Source organism: Gymnoscopelus braueri (genome assembly GCF_963280865.1).
Source record: "Gymnoscopelus braueri genome assembly, chromosome: 16".
NCBI classification, from domain to species: domain Eukaryota; kingdom Metazoa; phylum Chordata; class Actinopteri; order Myctophiformes; family Myctophidae; genus Gymnoscopelus; species Gymnoscopelus braueri.
The window spans coordinates 33909873-33932245 of NC_137616.1; the positions used below are offsets into that span (position 1 = coordinate 33909873).

At 44.2% G+C, this 22373-nt stretch overlaps 5 protein-coding genes across 5 annotated transcripts; 2 read left to right on the plus strand and 3 right to left on the minus strand.

Moving 5' to 3' along the window:
- Positions 1–490: 490 nt before the first annotated feature.
- Positions 491–1381, minus strand: LOC308102941 (hatching enzyme 1.2-like; the record flags this gene model as incomplete). Its single annotated transcript, XM_080452793.1, has 1 exon — positions 491–1381. The coding sequence occupies one exon, from the start codon at positions 1379–1381 to the stop codon at positions 491–493; it is 891 nt and encodes a 296-aa protein (XP_080308919.1).
- Positions 1382–5373: 3992 nt separating this feature from the next.
- LOC308102942 (hatching enzyme 1.2-like) lies at positions 5374–6264 on the minus strand (the record flags this gene model as incomplete). The annotated part of the gene is made up of 1 exon (XM_080452794.1): positions 5374–6264. One exon carries the CDS (start codon positions 6262–6264, stop codon positions 5374–5376), a length of 891 nt encoding a protein of 296 aa, XP_080308920.1.
- Positions 6265–8652: 2388 nt separating this feature from the next.
- On the plus strand, positions 8653–9522 carry LOC308102943 (hatching enzyme 1.2-like; the record flags this gene model as incomplete). The annotated part of the gene is made up of 1 exon (XM_080452795.1): positions 8653–9522. The coding sequence occupies one exon, from the start codon at positions 8653–8655 to the stop codon at positions 9520–9522; it is 870 nt and encodes a 289-aa protein (XP_080308921.1).
- Positions 9523–17799: 8277 nt separating this feature from the next.
- Positions 17800–18925, minus strand: LOC308103323 (hatching enzyme 1.2-like; the record flags this gene model as incomplete). Its single annotated transcript, XM_080453245.1, has 1 exon — positions 17800–18925. The coding sequence occupies one exon, from the start codon at positions 18923–18925 to the stop codon at positions 18041–18043; it is 885 nt and encodes a 294-aa protein (XP_080309371.1). The 3' UTR covers positions 17800–18040.
- A 1758-nt stretch (positions 18926–20683) lies between these two features.
- Positions 20684–21831, plus strand: LOC308102762 (hatching enzyme 1.2-like). The gene has a single exon (XM_080452623.1). The coding sequence runs from the start codon at positions 20746–20748 to the stop codon at positions 21628–21630; it is 885 nt and encodes a 294-aa protein (XP_080308749.1). The 5' UTR covers positions 20684–20745; the 3' UTR covers positions 21631–21831.
- The last annotated feature ends 542 nt before the right edge of the window (positions 21832–22373 follow it).

Genomic DNA, 22373 nt, shown 5'->3' on the forward strand with positions numbered 1-22373 from the left:
ATTATTATTATTACATAACTATATGTTTGTACATATCTGTCAAAAGCATGAAACGGAAAAAATTGCTTATTCTAGCACTTATGTACTGCATACACAAGCATACATGAATGCTCCCGTCTATGTGCAAAAAATACACTATCAATACATTTCAATTCATATGGAGTATATTTAGCCCAGGACAACAAAGAAACAGAAACGATTATTTTATTTCAATGTTTTGCTTTATTACTGATTGCTTTTTTAAATTAAACTTAATTGAGTGTAAACATTTAAATCAAATGAACAGTATTCAGAGTTGGACAGTATGATCAATAATTGAACATTTGTTGGTCTCAGGGATATGAATAAATGACCCAATTACACTTAGTAAAGTATATGAAACAAACTTTATTATTATAGTGACTTTTTGATTGTTGAGCAAAAGCTACAAGGTAGAAGAGAGGTCAGCTCACATTGCAGTTGGTTTGTTTCAATGTAAGTATATACAGTATCAGACAGTATCAGACAAATCAAACAATCTGGAGATGGAATTAGATTTAGCTTTTTCAGCTTTTTTCTTGATCAGGTTTTCGTGTATTGCGTTTTGCCTTTGCTCAAGGAAGTCTTTGCATTCGTACAGCTTGTTAATCCTGAGGATGTCGATGTCAGACATGCCCTGTCTCTGGCCGATCTGCACGTTGGCGTTTGGGATGGGGGTGATGCTGTCTTTGCCGTACTGGATAGAGAAGGCCGTTCTACCGTAGTGCATGATGGAGGAGTAGTCATAGGGGGTGTCCAGGTTGTTGGTGTTCTGCTTGTAGAAGTTGTAGGCCATGTCGCTGTTGATGTTGTCCCAGTTGATGCGGACGTACTGGTCACGGTCGCTCCTGGTCTGCTCGTGCTGGAAGCCCAGGGCATGGTTGATCTCGTGCTGGATGATGCCGTGGTACATGCAGCCCGTACGTTTGAGAGAGAGCAATTGCTTGCCTCCTGTTTTGCCTAGATCAGACCAGCAGCCATCACTGTTCTCAATGCTGATGTAGTCGCCCTCGTCCTGACGTGGCTCAAAGCGGACACAGGTGTTGTCCTTGAAGGACTGCATGGCTCTTTGAATCTTCCTCCTGTCCCATCTGTTGAAGTCGCTGCTCACCGTGTAGGGGATCGTCACCGAGCCATCAGAGTCTTTCTTCCACAGGCAGTTGTTAGACCACCAACAGTACATGGCGTTTCTGGTTCTGGGAGCGATCAGGTCTCCCTCCACAAGGAACTGCCTGGAGCCGTTGTTGGAAGTCAGAATCATGGTGCTGATGTCTGCCTGGATTCCAGATTCACTTCTTTCCTCCAGGATGGGATGGGCCTGGGAGAGGCCCAGCAGTAGCAGGAGGCTGAAAAAGATCTTCATCTTCTGGGTCCTTCGGGGTCTTTCTTGGTCCCTGATGGTGCTGGAGATGCTGTGGAGAGGATGCTGGGAGCTTGGTGAATGAGTCTACTGAGTCCATAGCTTTTATACTGACCTGTGTAGGTGTGTCATGGAGGATTAAGGGTTGTGTCCAGACCGCTAAAGCCTAAACAAACCTGTGAAGGCAGAACTCCTCAGACCAACCTGCTGTTTCAACAGCTCAGTCACTAAAGGGACAACTAGTGTTGGTTAATGGGGTGGGAAACACCAATACAAGGTTTGCATTACATGTTAGACATTCAGCTGACTCTAAATTGTGAAACTTAAAAACAAAATGTCCTTTATCATTTTAATATTATAGCCATAATATTTGACATGAATGTTGCATTCATAAAGGAAATAAAGTAAGTAACACAAAAGTAAAACAACTAAACTATTATAACCCACTTACTATAGTGACAGAAACATGGAAGTGAGCAACAATCTGCAAGTTTAATAATTAGAACAAAGGACATACAGAAAAATAATGGTTTACTTGCATGTACTTCACTTGCTATTATTGTTGTTAATTATTATTCACGTACGCACCCTATAACAAAGAGACATTTGCTTTGAGTTAGTAATAATAGCTTTGTATGTTTGGCACGGCTGCAGTCAATCAAATGAACCAATTAAATCAGCCAATCAAATGAAGCTATGGGAAAATGAACAGGAAACGGGTATGCTACCTTCCAGAGACCCGGGACTGCAGTTATGCACAGAACTTATAAAGGATGTATTAACCTTAATAAGGCATTCTTCCCATGTTAGACCAAATAGAGGCAAAAATAGTAGTTAAACTCTGAGTAAGTCATAATGAATCATTTATTAAGTGTAAAATTGTTCCCATTTTAGACCAGATAGATGAAAAAACATAGTCAAACAGTTAATAAGTACATAGTTAACTGCTAATAAATGCATAATAAACTGTTAACACTATTGAAGTGTTATTAACACTTGTATAGCCCATAGAGTTAAAAATAATAGAGAGGGCACCGGATATCCCCTCCCATCCACTTGCATTGAGTTGCTCACCCAGCGCATGGGCCGACATCACCCCTTCTTCTGGGTTGTGAAATGTGATGGGCGAGGCCTATTTGGTGCTTCTGCGACTCGTTTCACCGAGGTGCGCAGCCCCGTGCGCAAGCTCGTGCACAAGCTCGTGAGTCGAGCCCATTGGTCGAAACCGTTTTCGCTCGTTCATGTAGTGGCTCCAACTGCAGTACCTATGAATGGCCAGCATGTCCAATGCGCTTCAATGCAACCACTGGGTTCTGGGGGCTTGGTATAGCCTCATTAAAAAATTATAAAGTTAATAAGCATCTTAATGTAGGATGTTCATTTAAAAAGCAAGGGTTCCCAAACCTTTCAGGCTGTGACCCCCCAAAATAATCATATTTGAACATATTTGACCCCCCACCCTGACAAGCAATTGTAGGCAACACATTTTAGTTTGACTCGGTTCCACAGATAAATATTATAAGCTCACAACGCCTCGCAGTGCTGCTGTAGGTTATCTCAGAGGCTAAGTTCCCCAACACTGACTGTCTGTCTGTCTTCTATTACAACTTCAGTTTGTAACTTTTGTAATTGACAACTGCCCAGACTGTTGCTCACTTGTGTGTTTTCATCACCATAGTAACTGGGCTAAATATATGATTTAATATACTGACCTGTACATGCTGCTTTTCTCCCACCACGCAGCAAGAGGTTGAGGACACCATCAGCCGGATGAAGCCTTCCACATGCACCCTGGACCCCTTTCCCACAGCCCTGGTCAAATTACACATCCAAGCCATAAGCCCCCTGATCACCAAAGCAATAAACCACTCCCTACAGTCCGGTCACGTTCCATCAGCTCTAAAAACGGCCATTATCACTCCCCTCCTCAAAAAACCCACCTTAGACCCGGACGTTCTCGCAAATTACAGGCCCATCTCTAACCTACCATTCCTCTCCAAAGTGTTGGAAAAAATAGTCGCCATCCAACTGCAACACCACCTCAACAACAACAACATCTCCGAAAAATTTCAGTCTGGTTTCCGCTCCGCTCACAGTACTGAAACAGCACTGGTCAGGGTCACCAACGACATCCTCACTGCTTCTGACAATGGCTCCCCCTCCCTCCTCATCCTTCTGGACCTCACTGCAGCTTTTGACACTGTTGATCACACCATCCTCCTCAATCGTCTCCACTCCACCATCGGACTCTGTGACACCTCCCTGGACTGGTTCCGGTCCTACCTGACCGGAAGGACTGAGTGTGTCTCCATGGGAGGTGCTCATTCCCCCACCCAACCCGTCACTTGTGGTGTACCCCAAGGATCCGTGCTTGGCCCCACCCTATTCACCCTGTATATGCTCCCCCTCGGCCGTGTCATCAGCAGGCATGGACTATCATTCCATTGCTATGCTGATGACACACAGCTCTACATAAAAATGGACCCCCCCTGTCCCCCCCGCTCTGCAGTCCCACTGCCATCCCCGTCACCATCACCTTCATCCACAATCACCATCTGCCTGGAGGAGATAAAGGCGTGGATGAAACAAAACTTTCTACAACTCAACAGCTCCAAAACCGAGGCCATTCTCATCGGCACCCCACACCAAGTTAAATCATCCCCCTTAACAAGCATCACCTTCACCGGCCAGGACCTTCCCCTCTCATCAGTTGTCACCAACCTGGGCGTCAAAATGGACCCCTGCCTCAACTATGAGACCCACATCAAACACCTCTGCAAAACATCCTTCTTCCACCTTAGAAATATAGCTAAACTCCGCCCCACCCTCACTCTTCCTGACGCCGAAAAGTTGGTCCACGCCTTTGTCTCCTCCAGGTTGGACTACTGTAATGCACTTCTCGTCGGGATCCCTAGCAAGAGCCTTCAAAAGCTCCAATACGTACAGAACAGCGCTGCTAGGATCCTGACGAGAGTGCGCAAATACGAGCACATCACCCCCATTCTCAAATCCCTGCACTGGCTTCCCATCTCCTCCCGGACAGAATTCAAAATCACCCTGTTAACACACCAGTATATCTACGGAAATGCCCCCCCCTACCTCAAGGAATTGATTGAACCACAAACCGCCACCCGCAGCCTCCGCTCCGGAAATACCAACAAGCTGAAGGAACGGCACACCAACCTCCGCACTATGGGAGATCGAGCTTTCTGTGCAGCTGCCCCCCGGCTGTGGAACTCACTCCCAGACCATCTCAGAGCTCCTCAACCTGTGAACACTTTTAAGAGAGCACTAAAAACCTACCATTTTAACAAAGCATTTGGTTAGCTTTTTAAGCCGGTTTTAATAACCCTGCCTCTCCTTTTTAAACGTGTTTTTAAACTTGTTTTAACCTGTTTATACTTTTTGATTCTTGCAAATGGTTCTTTATCTTGTTTTATTATGTACTGTAGCACTTTGAGGTTTGTTTCAAATGTAAAGTGCAATACAAATAAAATGTATTATTATTATTATTATTACATAACTATATGTTTGTACATATCTGTCAAAAGCATGAAACGGAAAAAATTGCTTATTCTAGCACTTATGTACTGCATACACAAGCATACATGAATGCTCCCGTCTATGTGCAAAAAATACACTAACAATACATTTCAATTCATATGGAGTATATTTAGCCCAGGACAACAAAGAAACAGAAACGATTATTTTATTTCAATGTTTTGCTTTATTACTGATTGCTTTTTTAAATTAAACTTAATTGAGTGTAAACATTTAAATCAAATGAACAGTATTCAGAGTTGGACAGTATGATCAATAATTGAACATTTGTTGGTCTCAGGGATATGAATAAATGACCCAATTACACTTAGTAAAGTATATGAAACAAACTTTATTATTATAGTGACTTTTTGATTGTTGAGCAAAAGCTACAAGGTAGAAGAGAGGTCAGCTCACATTGCAGTTGGTTTGTTTCAATGTAAGTATATACAGTATCAGACAGTATCAGACAAATCAAACAATCTGGAGATGGAATTAGATTTAGCTTTTTCAGCTTTTTTCTTGATCAGGTTTTCGTGTATTGCGTTTTGCCTTTGCTCAAGGAAGTCTTTGCATTCGTACAGCTTGTTAATCCTGAGGATGTCGATGTCAGACATGCCCTGTCTCTGGCCGATCTGCATGTTGGCGTTTGGGATGGGGGTGATGCTGTCTTTGCCGTACTGGATAGAGAAGGCCGTTCTACCGTAGTGCATGATGGAGGAGTAGTCATAGGGGGTGTCCAGGTTGTTGGTGTTCTGCTTGTAGAAGTTGTAGGCCATGTCGCTGTTGATGTTGTCCCAGTTGATGCGGACGTACTGGTCACGGTCGCTCCTGGTCTGCTCGTGCTGGAAGCCCAGGGCATGGTTGATCTCGTGCTGGATGATGCCGTGGTACATGCAGCCCGTACGTTTGAGAGAGAGCAATTGCTTGCCTCCTGTTTTGCCTAGATCAGACCAGCAGCCATCACTGTTCTCAATGCTGATGTAGTCGCCCTCGTCCTGACGTGGCTCAAAGCGGACACAGGTGTTGTCCTTGAAGGACTGCATGGCTCTTTGAATCTTCCTCCTGTCCCATCTGTTGAAGTCGCTGCTCACCGTGTAGGGGATCGTCACCGAGCCATCGGAGTCTTTCTTCCACAGGCAGTTGTTAGACCACCAACAGTACATGGCGTTTCTGGTTCTGGGAGCGATCAGGTCTCCCTCCACAAGGAACTGCCTGGAGCCGTTGTTGGAAGTCAGAATCATGGTGCTGATGTCTGCCTGGATTCCAGATTCACTTCTTTCCTCCAGGATGGGATGGGCCTGGGAGAGGCCCAGCAGTAGCAGGAGGCTGAAAAAGATCTTCATCTTCTGGGTTCTTCGGGGTCTTTCTTGGTCCCTGATGGTGCTGGAGATGCTGTGGAGAGGATGCTGGGAGCTTGGTGAATGAGTCTACTGAGTCCATAGCTTTTATACTGACCTGTGTAGGTGTGTCATGGAGGATTAAGGGTTGTGTCCAGACCGCTAAAGCCTAAACAAACCTGTGAAGGCAGAACTCCTCAGACCAACCTGCTGTTTCAACAGCTCAGTCACTAAAGGGACAACTAGTGTTGGTTAATGGGGTGGGAAACACCAATACAAGGTTTGCATTACATGTTAGACATTCAGCTGACTCTAAATTGTGAAACTTAAAAACAAAATGTCCTTTATCATTTTAATATTATAGCCATAATATTTGACATGAATGTTGCATTCATAAAGGAAATAAAGTAAGTAACACAAAAGTAAAACAACTAAACTATTATAACCCACTTACTATAGTGACAGAAACATGGAAGTGAGCAACAATCTGCAAGTTTAATAATTAGAACAAAGGACATACAGAAAAATAATGGTTTACTTACATGTACTTCACTTGCTATTATTGTTGTTAATTATTATTCACGTACGCACCCTATAACAAAGAGACATTTGCTTTGAGTTAGTAATAATAGCTTTGTATGTTTGGCACGGCTGCAGTCAATCAAATGAACCAATTAAATCAGCCAATCAAATGAAGCTATGGGAAAATGAACAGGAAACGGGTATGCTACCTTCCAGAGACCCGGGACTGCAGTTATGCACAGAACTTATAAAGGACGTATTAACCTTAATAAGGCATTCTTCCCATGTTAGACCAAATAGAGGCAAAAATAGTAGTTAAACTCTGAGTAAGGCATAATGAATCATTTATTAAGTGTAAAATTGTTCCCATTTTAGACCAGATAGATGAAAAAACATAGACAAACGGTTAATAAGTACATAGTTAACTGCTAATAAATGCATAATAAACTGTTAACACTATTGAAGTGTTATTAACACTTGTATAGCCCATAGAGTTAAAAATAATAGAGAGGGCACCGGATATCCCCTCCCATCCACTTGCATTGAGTTGCTCACCCAGCGCATGGGCCGACATCACCCCATCTTCTGGGTTGTGAAATGTGATGGGCGAGGCCTATTTGGTGCTTCTGCGACTCGTTTCACCGAGGTGCGCAGCCCCGTGCGCAAGCTCGTGCACAAGCTCGTGAGTCGAGCCCATTGGTCGAAACCGTTTTCGCTCGTTCATGTAGTGGCTCCAACTGCAGTACCTATGAATGGCCAGCATGTCCAATGCGCTTCAATGCAACCACTGGGTTCTGGGGGCTTGGTATAGCCTCATTAAAAAATAATAAAGTTAATAAGCATCTTAATGTAGGATGTTCATTTAAAAAGCAAGGGTTCCCAAACCTTTCAGGCTGTGACCCCCCAAAATAATCATATTTGAACATATTTGACCCCCCACCCTGACAAGCAATTGTAGGCAACACATTTTAGTTTGACTCTGTTCCACAGATAAATATTACAAGCTCACAACGCCTCGCAGTGCTGCTGTAGGTTATCTCAGAGGCTAAGTTCCCCAACGCTGACTGTCTGTCTGTCTGTCTTCTATTACAACTTCAGTTTGTAACTTTTGTAATTGACAACTGCCCAGACTGTTGCTCACTTGTGTGTTTTCATCACCATAGTAACTGGGCTAAATATATGATTTAATATACTGTAGATACTAATATATAATATACTTGTTTGACCTTTGTGTCGGCTCAATACCAAATCTATGTATGGAATAATGACAATTTTCCTTTCCTTTATTAATGCAACAGCCGGGTCAAATGTTATGGTTATATGGTTACAATGTTAAAGGCAGAACGTAGCTTTAAGTTTCCAAATTTAGCCCATTTAGGTATGGAACCCCTATACTATTAGTTATTTTACCTTTCAATCTGGGAACCCCTTTTGGGGTTGTTGTTGCTACTGAGTATATAGCAACATATTTCTTTTGCAATTTTTGAACAAATATTTTTTCAGAAAACTTAGGTCAGGATTTAGAAGGCGTTTTTACCATCGGCCACAGGTCTAAATGGGTTAGAGTCAGCCGAATGTCTAACATGTAATAAAAACCTTGTGTTAATATTTCCCACCCCATTAACCAACACTAGTTGTCCCTTTAATGATAATACTGTTGAAACAGCAGGTTTGTCTGAGGAGTTCTTCCTTCACAGGTTTGTTTAGGCTTTAGCGGTCTGGACACAACCTTTAATCCTCCATGACACACCTACACAGGTCAGTATAAAAGCTAAGGACTCAGTAGACTCATTCACCAAGCTCCCAGCATCCTCTCCACAGCATCTCCAGCACCACCAGGGACCAAGGAAAGACCCCTGAAGGACCCAGAAGATGAATATATTTTTCAGCCTCCTGCTACTGCTGGGCCTCTCCCAGGCCCATGCCCATCCCATCCTGGAGGAAAGAAGTGAATCTGGAGTCCAGGCAGACATCAGCACCATGATTCTGACTTCCAACAACGGCTCCAGGCAGTTCCTTGTGGAGGGAGACCTGATCGCTCCCAGAACCAGAAACGCCATGTACTGTTGGTGGTCTAACAACTGCCTGTGGAAGAAAGACTCCGATGGCTCGGTGACGATCCCCTACACGGTGAGCAGCGACTTCAACAAATGGGACAGGAGGAAGATTCAAAGAGCCATGCAGTCCTTCAAGGACAACACCTGTGTCCGCTTTGAGCCACGTCAGGACGAGGGAGACTACATCAGCATTGAGAACAGTGATGGCTGCTGGTCTTATCTAGGCAAAACAGGAGGCAAGCAAGTGCTCTCTCTGAGCCGTACGGGCTGCCTGTACCACGGCGTTATCCAGCACGAGATCAACCATGCCCTGGGCTTCCAGCACGAGCAGACCAGGAGCGACCGTGACCAGTATGTCCGCATCAACTGGGACAACATCAACAGCGACATGGCCTACAACTTCTACAAGCAGAACACCAACAACCTGGACACCCCCTATGACTACTCCTCCATCATGCACTACGGTAGAACGGCCTTCTCTATCCAGTACGGCAAAGACAGCATCACCCCCATCCCAAACGCCAACGTGCAGATTGGCCAGAGACGGGGCTTGTCTGACATCGACATCCTGAGGATTAACAAGCTGTACGAATGCAAAGACTTCTTTGAGCAAAAGGCAAAGGCGAAAAAAGCTGAAAAAGCTAAATCAAATTCGATCTCCAGATTGTTTGATTTGTCTCACTGATCACATTTTCTGATATTGTACACTGTCTGATACTGTGCTTACATTGAAATAAACCAAATGCAATGTGAGCTGACCTCTCTTTTACCTCGTAGCTTTTGCTCAACAATCAACAAGTCACTATATTAATAAAGTTTGTTTCATAGACTTTACAAAGTGTAATTGGGTCATTTATTCGTATTCCTGAGACCATCAAATGTTCAATTATTGATCATATTATCCAACTCTGAATTCATTTGATCAAAATGTTTTCACTCAATTAAGTTTAATTTAAAAAAGCAATCATTAATAAAGCAAAACATTAAAATAAAATAGTCGTTTCTGTTTCTTTGTTGTCCCGGGCTGAATATACTCTGTATGAATTGAAATAGTGTATTGATAGATCACTTGGCCAACTACAGGCCCATTTCTAACCTCCCTTTTCTCTCCAAAATTTAAAAAAAAGTGATGGCAGCACAACTCCAGGACCACCTAGACATAAACTGTATCGCTGAGAAATTTCAGTCTGGTTTCCGTGCAGCTCATAGCACGGAAACAGCCCTCGTCAGAGTCACAAATGACTTACTGATGGCAGCGGATGTAGGTTCCCCTTCACTCCTCAACCTGCTTGATTTAACTGCAGCATTCGATACTGTTCACCACAACATCCTCCTCAACCGCTTTCACTCCATTGGTCTCTCTGACTCTGCTCTAAACTGGTTTCATTCCTACCTCTCCGACAGAACCGAGTGCGTATCCCTGGGAGGAAAAAAATCCCGGACACACCCTGTCACCTGCGGTGTCCCCCAGGGATCCGTACTCGGCCCCGCACTATTCAACCTCTACATGCTCCCCCTCGGCCACGTCATCAGTCAGCATGGCATCTCGTTCCACTGCTATGCTGACGACACTCAACTGTACTTCAAGATTGACCCACCCCCCCGCAAACCTGCCGGCACCATCCCCATCATCCACACTGACCACCTGCCTGGAGGAGATAAAGGCGTGGATGAAACCTCAATTTCCTTCAGTTAAACAGCTCCAAGACCATCCTAGCCATCCTAATTGGCACCCCCCACCAGATCAAATCATGCCCCATAACCAGCATCTCATTCTCCGGTCAAAATCTCCCCCTCTCATCCACAGTCACCAACCTGGGTGTGAAAATGGACCCGCACCTCAACTTCGAGGCACACATTAAACACCTCTGTAAGACCTCCTTTTTCCATCTCAGGAACATCTGCACACTTCGCTCCACACTCACCCTGCCAGATGCTGAGAAACTCGTCCACGCCTTTATCTCCTCCAGGCTGGATTACTGCAATGCACTACTCATCGGGATCCCTAGCAAGAGCCTCCAATACATCCAAAACAGCACTGCTAGGGTCCTGATGAGAGTGCGAAAATATGATGATATCACACCCATCCTCCGCTCACTTCACTGGCTCCCCATCCCCTTCAGGACCGAATATAAGATTTCCCTTCTCACCCATCAGTGCATTTACGGCAACGCCCACCCCCACCCCCCCCCACCAACCTCCGCACCATGGGCGACCGGGCCTTCTGTTACACAGCCCCATGTCTGTGGAATGCCCTCCCTGACCACCTGAGAACAGTCCACTGATGCTTTTAAAAATGGACTAAAAACCTACCTTTTAAAAAAAGCTTTTTTCTAATGTTCGTGGACTTCTGTTTGTTTTTCGTACTGAGTTTTATTTTCTAATTTTGGCCGTTTAGTTTAGCCTAGTTGGGTCTCTTGTAATTGTTTTGTTGCCTATGCTGTTTTTATGCCTTGCTTTTAATCTGTAGCACTCTGAGATTCGTGAAAATGTAAAGTGCGTTATAAATAAAATGTTTTATTACGGGTCCAGAGCTCAGCTCTGGACCTGTTTTAAGATTGGCAGTATTCTGTTTCTGCCACTTTTCGCAGTTCTGGCTGAACCGTGCTGTCGCTTTTTACGAAACTCGGCCATATGGTAGATGGTCATGAAAAATGATCAAGAAATAATTCTCACAATCTTTCGTCAAAAGGTGGCGCTATAGCAAAATGCCAACTTTGAACAGGTACAACTCATGCCCTGTTTGACCTACAGCCATGAAACTTCAATATACATATGCGTCTACTCATGATCAACAACTTTCACACTCTGACTTTTGACCTCTGACCTTTAGATCTCCCACCATTTTGAATTATATGAAAAACAGTTAAAACCTCCTCCTGGGATTTTTTAGTAATCTGCACGAAACGTTTTACACATGAACTTTGGACCTAACTTTGGCCGACAAACAAGCAGCAAAGATTTTCCATAAGTGAAAAAATGAAGCTTTAATGAGCCAATGAATATTGCAGTTTTATGACAATTATTCATCTGCCCCTAACACATACATGCAGACTCACATTTCTTTGAAACTTTGCGGTAATGTTGAGGGTCATTCCAAATATCACTGAAACCAATCTTACTCCAATTGGTCAAAGGGGGGCGCTATAGCGATTCTTTTTTAATGCAAACTTTAAACAGGCAAAAGTCATGCCTCGTTTGGCCGACAGCCATTAAACCTGCTTACACATGTGCCTTGACTCATGAGGAACACATGTATCACGTTGACCAGTAAGCTCCGCCCTTAGATTGTCCGCAATTTTGAGCAGTTTGAAAAACACTTAAACCCAGGATTTTTCAGCTATTTGCGTGAAACTGTATCATCTGTGTGATCTCCTTTTTCACAGGTTTTTGTCTGTTGGTCCAATGGCTTCTCCCTTAAGTGAGTGCCTTACGACCGCAAGGTTGCCGGTTCAAGCCTCACTTGATGCAGACTCATTTAAGTTGAATTGCAAAAAACATGACTGTATCAATGAATACATATGCAAACGGTAAAGATAACATGAAATGCTTATTTGAGAGTATGTTTTTTCAATGTATGACGTACTTCATTGTGAAAATAGCCGATCTACAATCTCACAACTTTTCAGATAGCAACGTTTTGTGAGCTTGTAGATCGGCTGCTTTCACTGGTTTCGGTTTCGAGGAGACATACAATTTCTCTATTGGTAAATGGTTTGTGAACGAGTGATCTTAGTGTTAGTGTTAGTGTGAATTCTTTTTTCACTGGTTCTGGTCTGTTGGTCCAATGGCGTCTCGCTTCAGCATCAGCCTCTGGATCCAAGGTCGCCAGTTCAAGCCTCAACTCTTGCTGGCTACTTCTCAATTGTATCGCACAAAACATGACTGTATCAATTAATGCATGCGCAACTGTTAAAGGTAACATGAAATGCTTCTTGGAGAGAGTATTTTTGGCAATATATGACAAAATTGTGAAAATAGCCGATCTACAATCTCACAACTTTTCAGATAGCAACGTGTTTCTGAGCTTGTAGATCGGCTGCTGCGTTATCTCTTTTTTCACAGGTCTAGTCTGTTGGTCCAATGGCTTCTCCCTTAAGTGAGTGCCTCATGACTGCAAGGTTGCCGGTTCAAGCCTCACTTGATGCAGACTCAATTAAGTTGAATTGCAAAAAACATGAATGTATCAATGAATACATGTGCAAAGGGTAAAGATAACATGAAATGCTTATTTGAGAGGGTATGTTTTTGCAATGTATGACATACTTCATTCTGAAAATAGCCGATCTACAATCTCAACTTTTCAGATAGCAACGTGTTTCTGAGCTTGTAGATCGGCTGCTTTCACTGGTTCACTTTTATCTTCAACAGACAACCTCAGCCTGGACAAAGCTATAGCACTATAGGTAGTGTTGCAGCCTGTCAATCCGAAGGTTGAGGGTTTGATTCCTGTTAATGGCAATAGGTTGAGACGTCCAATCAATCCATTCTGCTTCCATCTCTCTCTTCAATCTATTCCGTTTCCATGTCTCTCTCCGCCCTTAGATTGTCCGCAATTTTAAGCATTTTGTCTGTCTGTCTCTCTGTCTCTCTCACTCTCTGTCTCTGTGTCTCTCTGTCTCTGTGTCTCTCTGTCTCTCTGTCTCTGTGTCTCTCTGTCTCTCTGTCTCTGTGTCTCTGTCTGTCTGTCTCTCACTCTGTGTCTCACTCTGTCTGTCTGTCTGTCTGTCTCTCACTCTGTCTGTCTGTCTGTCTGTCTGTCTGTCTGTCTGTCTCTCTGTGTCTCTGTCTGTCTGTCTCTCTGTCTCTCTGTCTGTCTCTCTGTGTCTCTGTCTGTCTCTCACTCTGTGTCTCTGTCTGTCTCTCACTCTGTGTCTCTGTCTGTCTCTCACTCTGTGTCTCTGTCTTTCTCTCACTCTGTGTCTCTGTCTGTCTCTCACTCTGTGTCTCTGTCTGTCTCTCACTCTTTGTCTCTGTCTGTCTCTCACTCTGTATCTCTGTCTGTCTCTCACTCTGTGTCTCTGTCTGTCTGTATGTCTCTCACTCTGTGTCTCTGTCTGTCTGTCTGTCTGTCTGTCTGTCTGTCTGTCTCTCACTCTGTCTCTGTGTCTCTGTGTCTCTCTGTCTCTCTGTCTCTGTGTCTCTCTGTCTCTGTGTCTCTCTGTCTCTCTGTCTCTCTGTCTCTGTCTGTCTGTCTGTCTGTCTCTCACTCTGTGTCTCTGTCTGTCTGTCTGTCTCTCACTCTGTCTGTCTGTCTGTCTGTCTGTCTGTCTCTCACTCTGTGTCTCTGTCTGTCTGTCTCTCTGTCTCTGTGTCTCTGTGTCTCTGTCTGTCTGTCTGTCTGTCTGTCTGTCTGTCTGTCTGTCTGTCTGTCTGTCTGTCTGTCTGTTTGTCTGTCTGTCTGTCTGTCTGTCTGTCTGTCTGTCTGTCTCTCACTCTGTCTCTGTGTCTCTCTGTCTCTGTGTCTCTGTGTCTCTCTGTCTCTGTGTCTCTCTGTCTCCCTGTCTCCCTGTCTGTGTCTCCCTGTCTCCGTGTCTCTCTGTCTCTGTGTCTCTCTGTCTCTCTGTCTCTGTGTCTCTGTGTCTCTGTCTGTCTCTCACTCTGTGTGTCTGTCTGTCTGTCTGTCTCTCACTCTGTGTCTCACTCTGTCTGTCTGTCTGTCTGTCTGTCTCTCACTCTGTCTGTCTGTCTCTCTGTCTCTCACTCTGTGTCTCTGTCTGTCTGTCTCTCTGTCTCTGTCTCTGTGTCTCTGTCTGTCTCTCACTCTGTGTCTCTGTCTGTCTGTCTGTCTGTCTGTCTCTCACTCTGTGTCTCTGTCTGTCTGTCTGTCTGTCTGTCTGTCTGTCTCTCACTCTGTCTCTGTGTCTCTCTGTCTCTCTGTCTCTGTGTCTCTGTGTCTCTGTGTCTCTCTGTCTCTCTGTCTCTCTGTCTCTCTGTCTCTGTGTCTCTCTGTCTCTCTGTCTCTGTGTCTCTGTGTCTCTCTGTCTCTCTGTGTCTCTCTGTGTCTCTCTGTGTCTCTCTGTGTCTCTCTGTCTCTGTGTCTCTGTGTCTCTGTCTGTCTGTCTGTCTCTCACTCTGTGTCTCTGTGTCTCTGTCTGTCTCTCACTCTGTGTCTCTGTCTGTCTCTCACTCTGTGTCTCTGTCTCTCTCACTCTGTGTCTCTGTCTCTGTCTGTCTCTCACTCTGTGTCTCTGTCTGTCTCTCACTCTGTGTCTCTGTCTGTCTCTCACTCTGTGTCTCTGTCTGTCTCTCACTCTGTGTCTCTGTCTGTCTCTCACTCTGTGTCTCTGTGTCTCTGTCTGTCTCACTCTGTGTCTCTGTCTGTCTCTCACTCTGTGTCTCTGTCTGTCTCTCACTCTGTGTCTCTGTCTGTCTCTCACTCTGTGTCTGTGTCTCTGTGTCTGTCTCTCACTCTGTGTCTCTGTCTGTCTCTCTCACTCTGTGTCTCTGTCTGTCTCCCTGTCTCCCTGTCTGTGTCTCCCTGTCTCCGTGTCTCTGTGTCTCTCTGTCTCTCTGTCTCTGTCTGTCTCTCACTCTGTGTGTCTGTCTGTCTCTCACTCTGTGTCTCACTCTGTCTGTCTGTCTGTCTGTCTGTCTCTCACTCTGTCTGTCTGTCTCTCTGTCTCTCACTCTGTGTCTCTGTCTGTCTGTCTCTCTGTCTCTGTGTCTCTGTCTGTCTCTCACTTTGTGTCTCTGTCTGTCTGTCTGTCTGTCTCTCACTCTGTGTCTCTGTCTGTCTGTCTGTCTGTCTGTCTCTCACTCTGTCTCTGTGTCTCTCTGTCTCTGTGTCTCTCTGTCTCTGTGTCTCTGTGTCTCTCTGTCTCTGTGTCTCTCTGTCTCTCTGTCTCTGTGTCTCTCTGTGTCTCTCTGTGTCTCTGTGTCTCTGTGTCTCTCTGTCTCTGTGTCTCTCTGTGTCTCTCTGTGTCTCTCTGTCTCTGTGTCTCTCTGTCTCTGTGTCTCTGTGTCTCTGTCTGTGTCTCTGTCTGTGTCTCTGTCTGTCTGTCTGTCTGTCTGTCTGTCTCTCACTCTGTGTCTCTGTGTCTCTGTCTGTCTCTCACTCTGTGTCTCTGTGTCTCTGTCTGTCTCTCACTCTGTGTCTCTGTCTCTCTCACTCTGTGTCTCTGTCTCTGTCTGTCTCTCACTCTGTGTCTCTGTCTGTCTCTCACTCTGTGTCTCTGTCTGTCTCTCACTCTGTGTGTCTCTCACTCTGTGTCTCTGTGTCTCTGTCTGTCTCTCACTCTGTGTCTCTGTGTCTCTGTCTGTCTCTCACTCTGTGTCTCTGTCTGTCTCTCACTCTGTGTCTCTGTCTGTCTCTCACTCTGTGTCTCTGTCTGTCTCTCACTCTGTGTCTGTGTCTCTGTGTCTGTCTCTCACTCTGTGTCTCTGTCTGTCTGTCTGTCTCTCACTCTGTGTCTCTGTCTGTCTGTCTGTCTCTCACTCTGTGTCTCTGTCTGTCTGTCTGTCTGTCTCTCACTCTGTGTCTCTGTTTGTCTGTCTGTCTCTCACTCTGTGTCTCTGTCTGTCTCTCACTCTGTGTCTCTGTCTGTCTGTGTCTCTGTCTGTGTCTCTGTCTGTCTGTGTCTCTCTCTGTCTGTCTGTGTCTCTCTCTGTCTGTGTCTCTCTCTGTCTGTGTCTCTGTATGTCTGTCTGTCTGTCTGTCTGTCTGTCTGTCTGTCTGTCTGCCTGCCTGCCTGCCTGCCTGCCTGCCTGCCTGCCTTTTTTTCTCTCAAGTTGAGTGTTCTATGCTTCTATGGCTTATTCTGCAAATTACTTATAGTTTCTTTTTTCTTTTTTCTTTCTGCAAAACCTGGCCCTGTGTTATCGCTGCTTGCAGCTATATTTATAATTATTATTATTATACTGTATTTTTTGCACATGACGGGAGCATTCATGTATGCTTGTGTATGCAGTACCCAAATAAGCTCTTTTTCCGTTTCATGCTTTTGACAGATATGTACAAACATAGTTATGTACAGGTCAGGTATATTCATTTTTGATAATGGAAAAAAATCCTCAATCAATACGATACCCTCCCCCGGTGGAAACAGAGGGCTCCCCCTAAAGCCACGGTGTAATTTGAACACTGATGGGTCCTCTTGACACAATACATGCCCTGAGCTTCTCCTGCATGTACATATTATAATAGGTTTTGCATATTACAAAACCTATGGTACTCTCTCTACTCTCAAAAACACACAAATGGACACCAAATAAAAAATCTGCAAAAAGCTTTGAATTTATTCATCCCCATCTCTCAAGCATGATTTATAGTATATACAGTAAATACTGATCCACTTGCTCACTGTTTCCCAAACAGTGGGTCGGGACCCATTTGTGGGTCGTGGGACGATTTTTATGGGTCACGAGTAAATATCCTTTTTCCCCTTTTCTTTTACTAATTTAATTATTATTTCAAAACACAAGTTCAGAAATGAAAAAGTAAAAAAAAAAGAAATCCAGAGAATTTCAGAAATTCTCTAAATACAAAAAATAACTTTTAAGGAGTTGTGAAAATAGCTGATCTACAAGCTCCCAACGCATCGCAACGCGTTGTGAGCTTGTAGATCTGCTATTTCCACTAGTTTGGGTCCCAGGGAGACATCAAATTAATTTTTTGGGTCTCAAGCAAAAAAGGTTTGGGAAACACTGCACTAGCTCACAATCCATCAAATCCACAACACGTTGTAAACTTGTAGACGGGCTGTTTTCGATGCACGACACCAGCGTACGACGTTGCATATATGGGGCGTATGCATGACAGAGTGGAATGGAGCAGGACTGATGATGGGGTAGAATGTAAATAGGAAGGCTTATTTTGCCCTTATTTTTTTGCCAGTGTGAGGACCCATCAGTTGAATTTGTCTGGTTTTAATATATATACAGTAATAATAATGTCACACACACACACACACACTGCACAGGACGATGACTGAAAGACCCAATTACACTTTGTAAAGTCTGTGATGCACATTTTATTAATAACTTGTTCACGGTTGACTTAATGTATCATGTATTGATCATGATGACCACATCAAAACAGAAAGCTACGAGGCAGATGAGATGGCAGCTCACATTGCAGTTGGTTGGTTTCAATGTAATCATCCTCATTCTGTTATCTCACACACTGTCCTCAATGTTAGCAGACATGATAGAGATAATGATAGAGATTTGTTTTAGGTTTTGTACAGTATCAGATAATGTGATCACAGAGGCAAATCAAACAATCTGGAGATAGAATTAGATGTAGCTTTTTCAGCTTTTTTCTTGATCAGGTTTTCGTGTATTGCGTTTTGCCTTTGCTCAAGGAAGTCTTTGCATTCGTACAGCTTGTTAATCCTGAGGATGTCGATGTCAGATATGCCCTGTCTCTGGCCGATCTGCACGTTGGCGTTTGGGATGGGGGTGATGCTGTCTTTGCCGTACTGGATAGAGAAGGCCGTTCTACCGTAGTGCATGATGGAGGAGTAGTCATAGGGGGTGTCCAGGTTGTTGGTGTTCTGCTTGTAGAAGTTGTAGGCCATGTCGCTGTTGATGTTGTCCCAGTTGATGCGGACGTACTGGTCACGGTCGCTCCTGGTCTGCTCGTGCTGGAAGCCCAGGGCATGGTTGATCTCGTGCTGGATGATGCCGTGGTACATGCAGCCCGTACGTTTGAGAGAGAGCAATTGCTTACCTCCTGTTTTGCCTAGATCAGACCAGCAGCCATCACTGTTCTCAATGCTGATGTAGTCGCCCTCGTCCTGACGTGGCTCAAAGCGGACACAGGTGTTGTCCTTGAAGGACTGCATGGCTCTTTGAATCTTCCTCCTGTCCCATCTGTTGAAGTCGCTGCTCACCGTGTAGGGGATCGTCACCGAGCCATCGGAGTCTTTCTTCCACAGGCAGTTGTTAGACCACCAACAGTACATGGCGTTTCTGGTTCTGGGAGCGATCAGGTCTCCCTCCACAAGGAACTGCCTGGAGCCGTTGTTGGAAGTCAGAATCATGGTGCTGATGTCTGCCTGGATTCCAGATTCACTTCTTTCCTCCAGGATGGGATGGGCCTGGGAGAGGCCCAGCAGTAGCAGGAGGCTAAAAAAGATCTTCATCTTCTGGGTCCTTCAGGGGTCTTTCTTGGTCCCTGGTGGGGATGGAGATGCTGTGGAGAGGATGCTGGGAGTTTGGTGAATGAGTCTACTGAGTCCATAGCTTTTATACTGACCTGTGTAGGTGTGTCATGGAGGATTAAGGGTTGTGTCCAGACCGCTAAAGCCTAAACAAACCTGTGAAGGCAGAACTCCTCAGACCAACCTGCTGTTTCAACAGCTCATTCACTAAAGGGACAACTAGTGTTGGTTAATGGGGTGGGAAACACTAATACAAGGTTTGCATTACATGTTAGACATTCAGCTGACTCTAAATTGTGAAACTTACAACAAAACATTTAATAATAGACCAGGTAGAGGCACAAATTGTAGTTAAACACAACTAAAAGTGCATAATGAATAATTTATGAACTGTAAAATTGTTCGCACTTTAGACCACGTAGATGAAAAAACATAAACAGTTATAAGTACATAGTTAACTGCTAATAAATGCATAATAAACTGTTATAATGATAATGCAACAAAACAGCTCAGTAATGGTTGAACAACCATGAGAGACTGAATAAATGTTTTTGTCATGCTATTAAAAACAACTTTAAAAGGCTTTTATTAATGTTCTTCTTCTGCAGTCTTTTCTGAAGTTTTAACGCTTATAAATGTCTTATAATCTAACAATAAACATGTTTACATTTCTATTATTAAGACTTATACATAAGCATCTTATAAGGACTTAAGTTCCTTATTCATTCAGTCTTATAATCGAACAATAAATGTGGATACAACACTTGTATAGCCTCAATAAAAAATAATAAGGTTTATAAGCATCTTAATGCAGGATTTTCATTTAAAGCAAGGGTTCCCAAACCTTTCAGGCCGTGGCCCCCCAAAATAATCATATTTGAACTGGGGACCCCCCCACCCTGACAAGCACTTGGAATTGTAGGCAACACATTTAGTTTGACTCGGTTCCATAGATAAATATTACAAGCTCACAACGCCTCGCAGTGCTGCTGTAGGTTATCTCAGAGGCTGAGGACAACACTGTCAAACATACCAAATGTAATTACTGAACTGCTACATCATTTACAGTGTTTGTGGTTGTGTGTGTGTGTGTGTGTGTGTGTGTGTGTGTGTGTGTGTGTGTGTGTGTGTGTGTGTGTGTGTGTGTGTGTGTGTGTGTGTGTGTGTGTGTGTGTGTGTGTGTGTGTGTGTGTGCGTGCGTGCGTGCGCGCGCGCTATTACAACTTCAGTTTGTAACTTTTGTAATTGACAACTGCCCAGACTGTTGTTCACTTGCGTGTTTTCGTTACCATAGTAACTGGGCTAAATATATGATTTAATATACTGACACACTAATAATATACTTGTTTGACCTTTGTGTCGGCTGAATACCAAATCTCTGTATGGAATAATGGCCTTTTCATTTACTTTTTATTAATGCAACAGTCGGGTCAAATATTATGGTTATATGGTTACAATGTTAAAGTAGTTTCAAGTTTCTCAATTTAGAGTCGGCTGACTGTCTAACATGTAATGCAAACCTTGTGTTATTATTTATTATTAACCAACACTAGTTGTCCCTTTAATGACTGAGGAATACGGACCCTGTTGAAACAGGAGGTTTGTCTGAGGAGTTCTTCCTTCACAGGTTTGTTTAGGCTTTAGCGGTCTGGACACAACCCTTAATCCTCCATGACACACCTACACAGGTCTGTATAAAAGCTAAGGACTCAGTAGACTCAGTCACCAAGCTCCCAGCATCCTCTCCACAGCATCTCCAGCACCTCCAGGGACCAAAGAAAGACCCCTGAAGGACCCAGAAGATGAAGATCTTTTTCAGCCTCCTGCTACTGCTGGGCCTCTCCCAGGCCCATCCCATCCTGGAAGAAAGAAGTGAATCTGGAGTCCAGGCAGACATCAGCACCATGATTCTGACTTCCAACAACGGCTCCAGGCAGTTCCTTGTGGAGGGAGACCTGGTCGCTCCCAGAACCAGAAACGCCATGTACTGTTGGTGGTCTAACAACTGCCTGTGGAAGAAAGACTCCGATGGCTCGGTGACGATCCCCTACACGGTGAGCAGCGACTTCAACACATGGGACAGGAGGAAGATTCAAAGAGCCATGCAGTCCTTCAAGGACAACACCTGTGTCCGCTTTGAGCCACGTCAGGACGAGGGCGACTACATCAGCATTGAGAACAGTGATGGCTGCTGGTCTGATCTAGGCAAAACAGGAGGCAAGCAATTGCTCTCTCTCAACCGTATGGGCTGCATGCACCACGGCATCATCCAGCACGAGATCAACCATGCCCTTGGCTTCCAGCACGAGCAGACCAGGAGCGACCGTGACCAGTACGTCCGCATCAACTGGGACAACATCAACAGCGACATGGCCTACAACTTCTACAAGCAGAACACCAACAACCTGGACACCCCCTATGACTACTCCTCCATCATGCACTACGGTAGAACGGCCTTCTCTATCCAGTACGGCAAAGACAGCATCACCCCCATCCCAAACGCCAACGTGCAGATCGGCCAGAGACAGGGCATGTCTGACATCGACATCCTCAGGATTAACAAGCTGTACGAATGCAAAGACTTCCTTGAGCAGAGGCAAAACACAATACAGAAAAACCTGATCAAGAAAAAAGCTGAAAAAGCTATATCTAATTCGATCTCCAGATTGTTTGATTTGCCTCTGTGATCACATTATCTGATACTGTACAAAACCTAAAACAAATCTCTATCATTATCTCTATTATGTCTGCTAACATTGTGGACAGTGTGTGAGATAACAGAATGAGGATGATTACATTGAAACCAACCAACTGCAATGTGAGCTGCCATCTCATCTGCCTCGTAGCTTTCTGTTTTGATGTGGTCATCATGATCAATACATGATACATTAAGTCATCCGTGAACAGGTTATTAATAAAATGTGCATCACAGACTTTACAAAGTGTAATTGGGTCTTTCAGTCATCGTTGTGTGTGTGTGTGTGTGTGTGTGTGTGTGTGTGTGTGTGTGTGTGTGTGTGTGTGTGTGTGTGTGTGTGTGTGTGTGTGTGTGTGTGTGTGTGTGTGTGTGTGTGTGTGTGTGTGTGTGTGTGTGTGTGTGTGTGTGTGTGTGTGTGTGTGTGTCTCAGACATTATTACTATCCATGTGGGAACCAAATCTCAATTATATTAAAACCAGACAAATTGAACGTATGGGCAAAATAAGCTCCACTGTTTATTGCCTGATTCAATCTTTGCCCTTGTGGGAAATATTTATTTTCATGTCTAAAAAAGTATTTAGCTAATGTTAGAATAAGTAAAAGATTCAGGTAGGGGTCATCGTTTAGGGGTTAGGTTGGCGGTTAGGGTTAGTTATAGGGTTAGGGGTTAGTGTTAAGGTTCACAAAAAAGGTAAAACATTTATTTAAAAAAACAACTTCAAGCTCAAAAT

Excerpts from the sequence above, each read along its gene's own strand:
- LOC308102762 (XM_080452623.1), top strand. The coding sequence starts at position 20,746 with ATGAAGATCTTTTTCAGCCTCCTGCTACTGCTGGGCCTCTCCCAGGCC.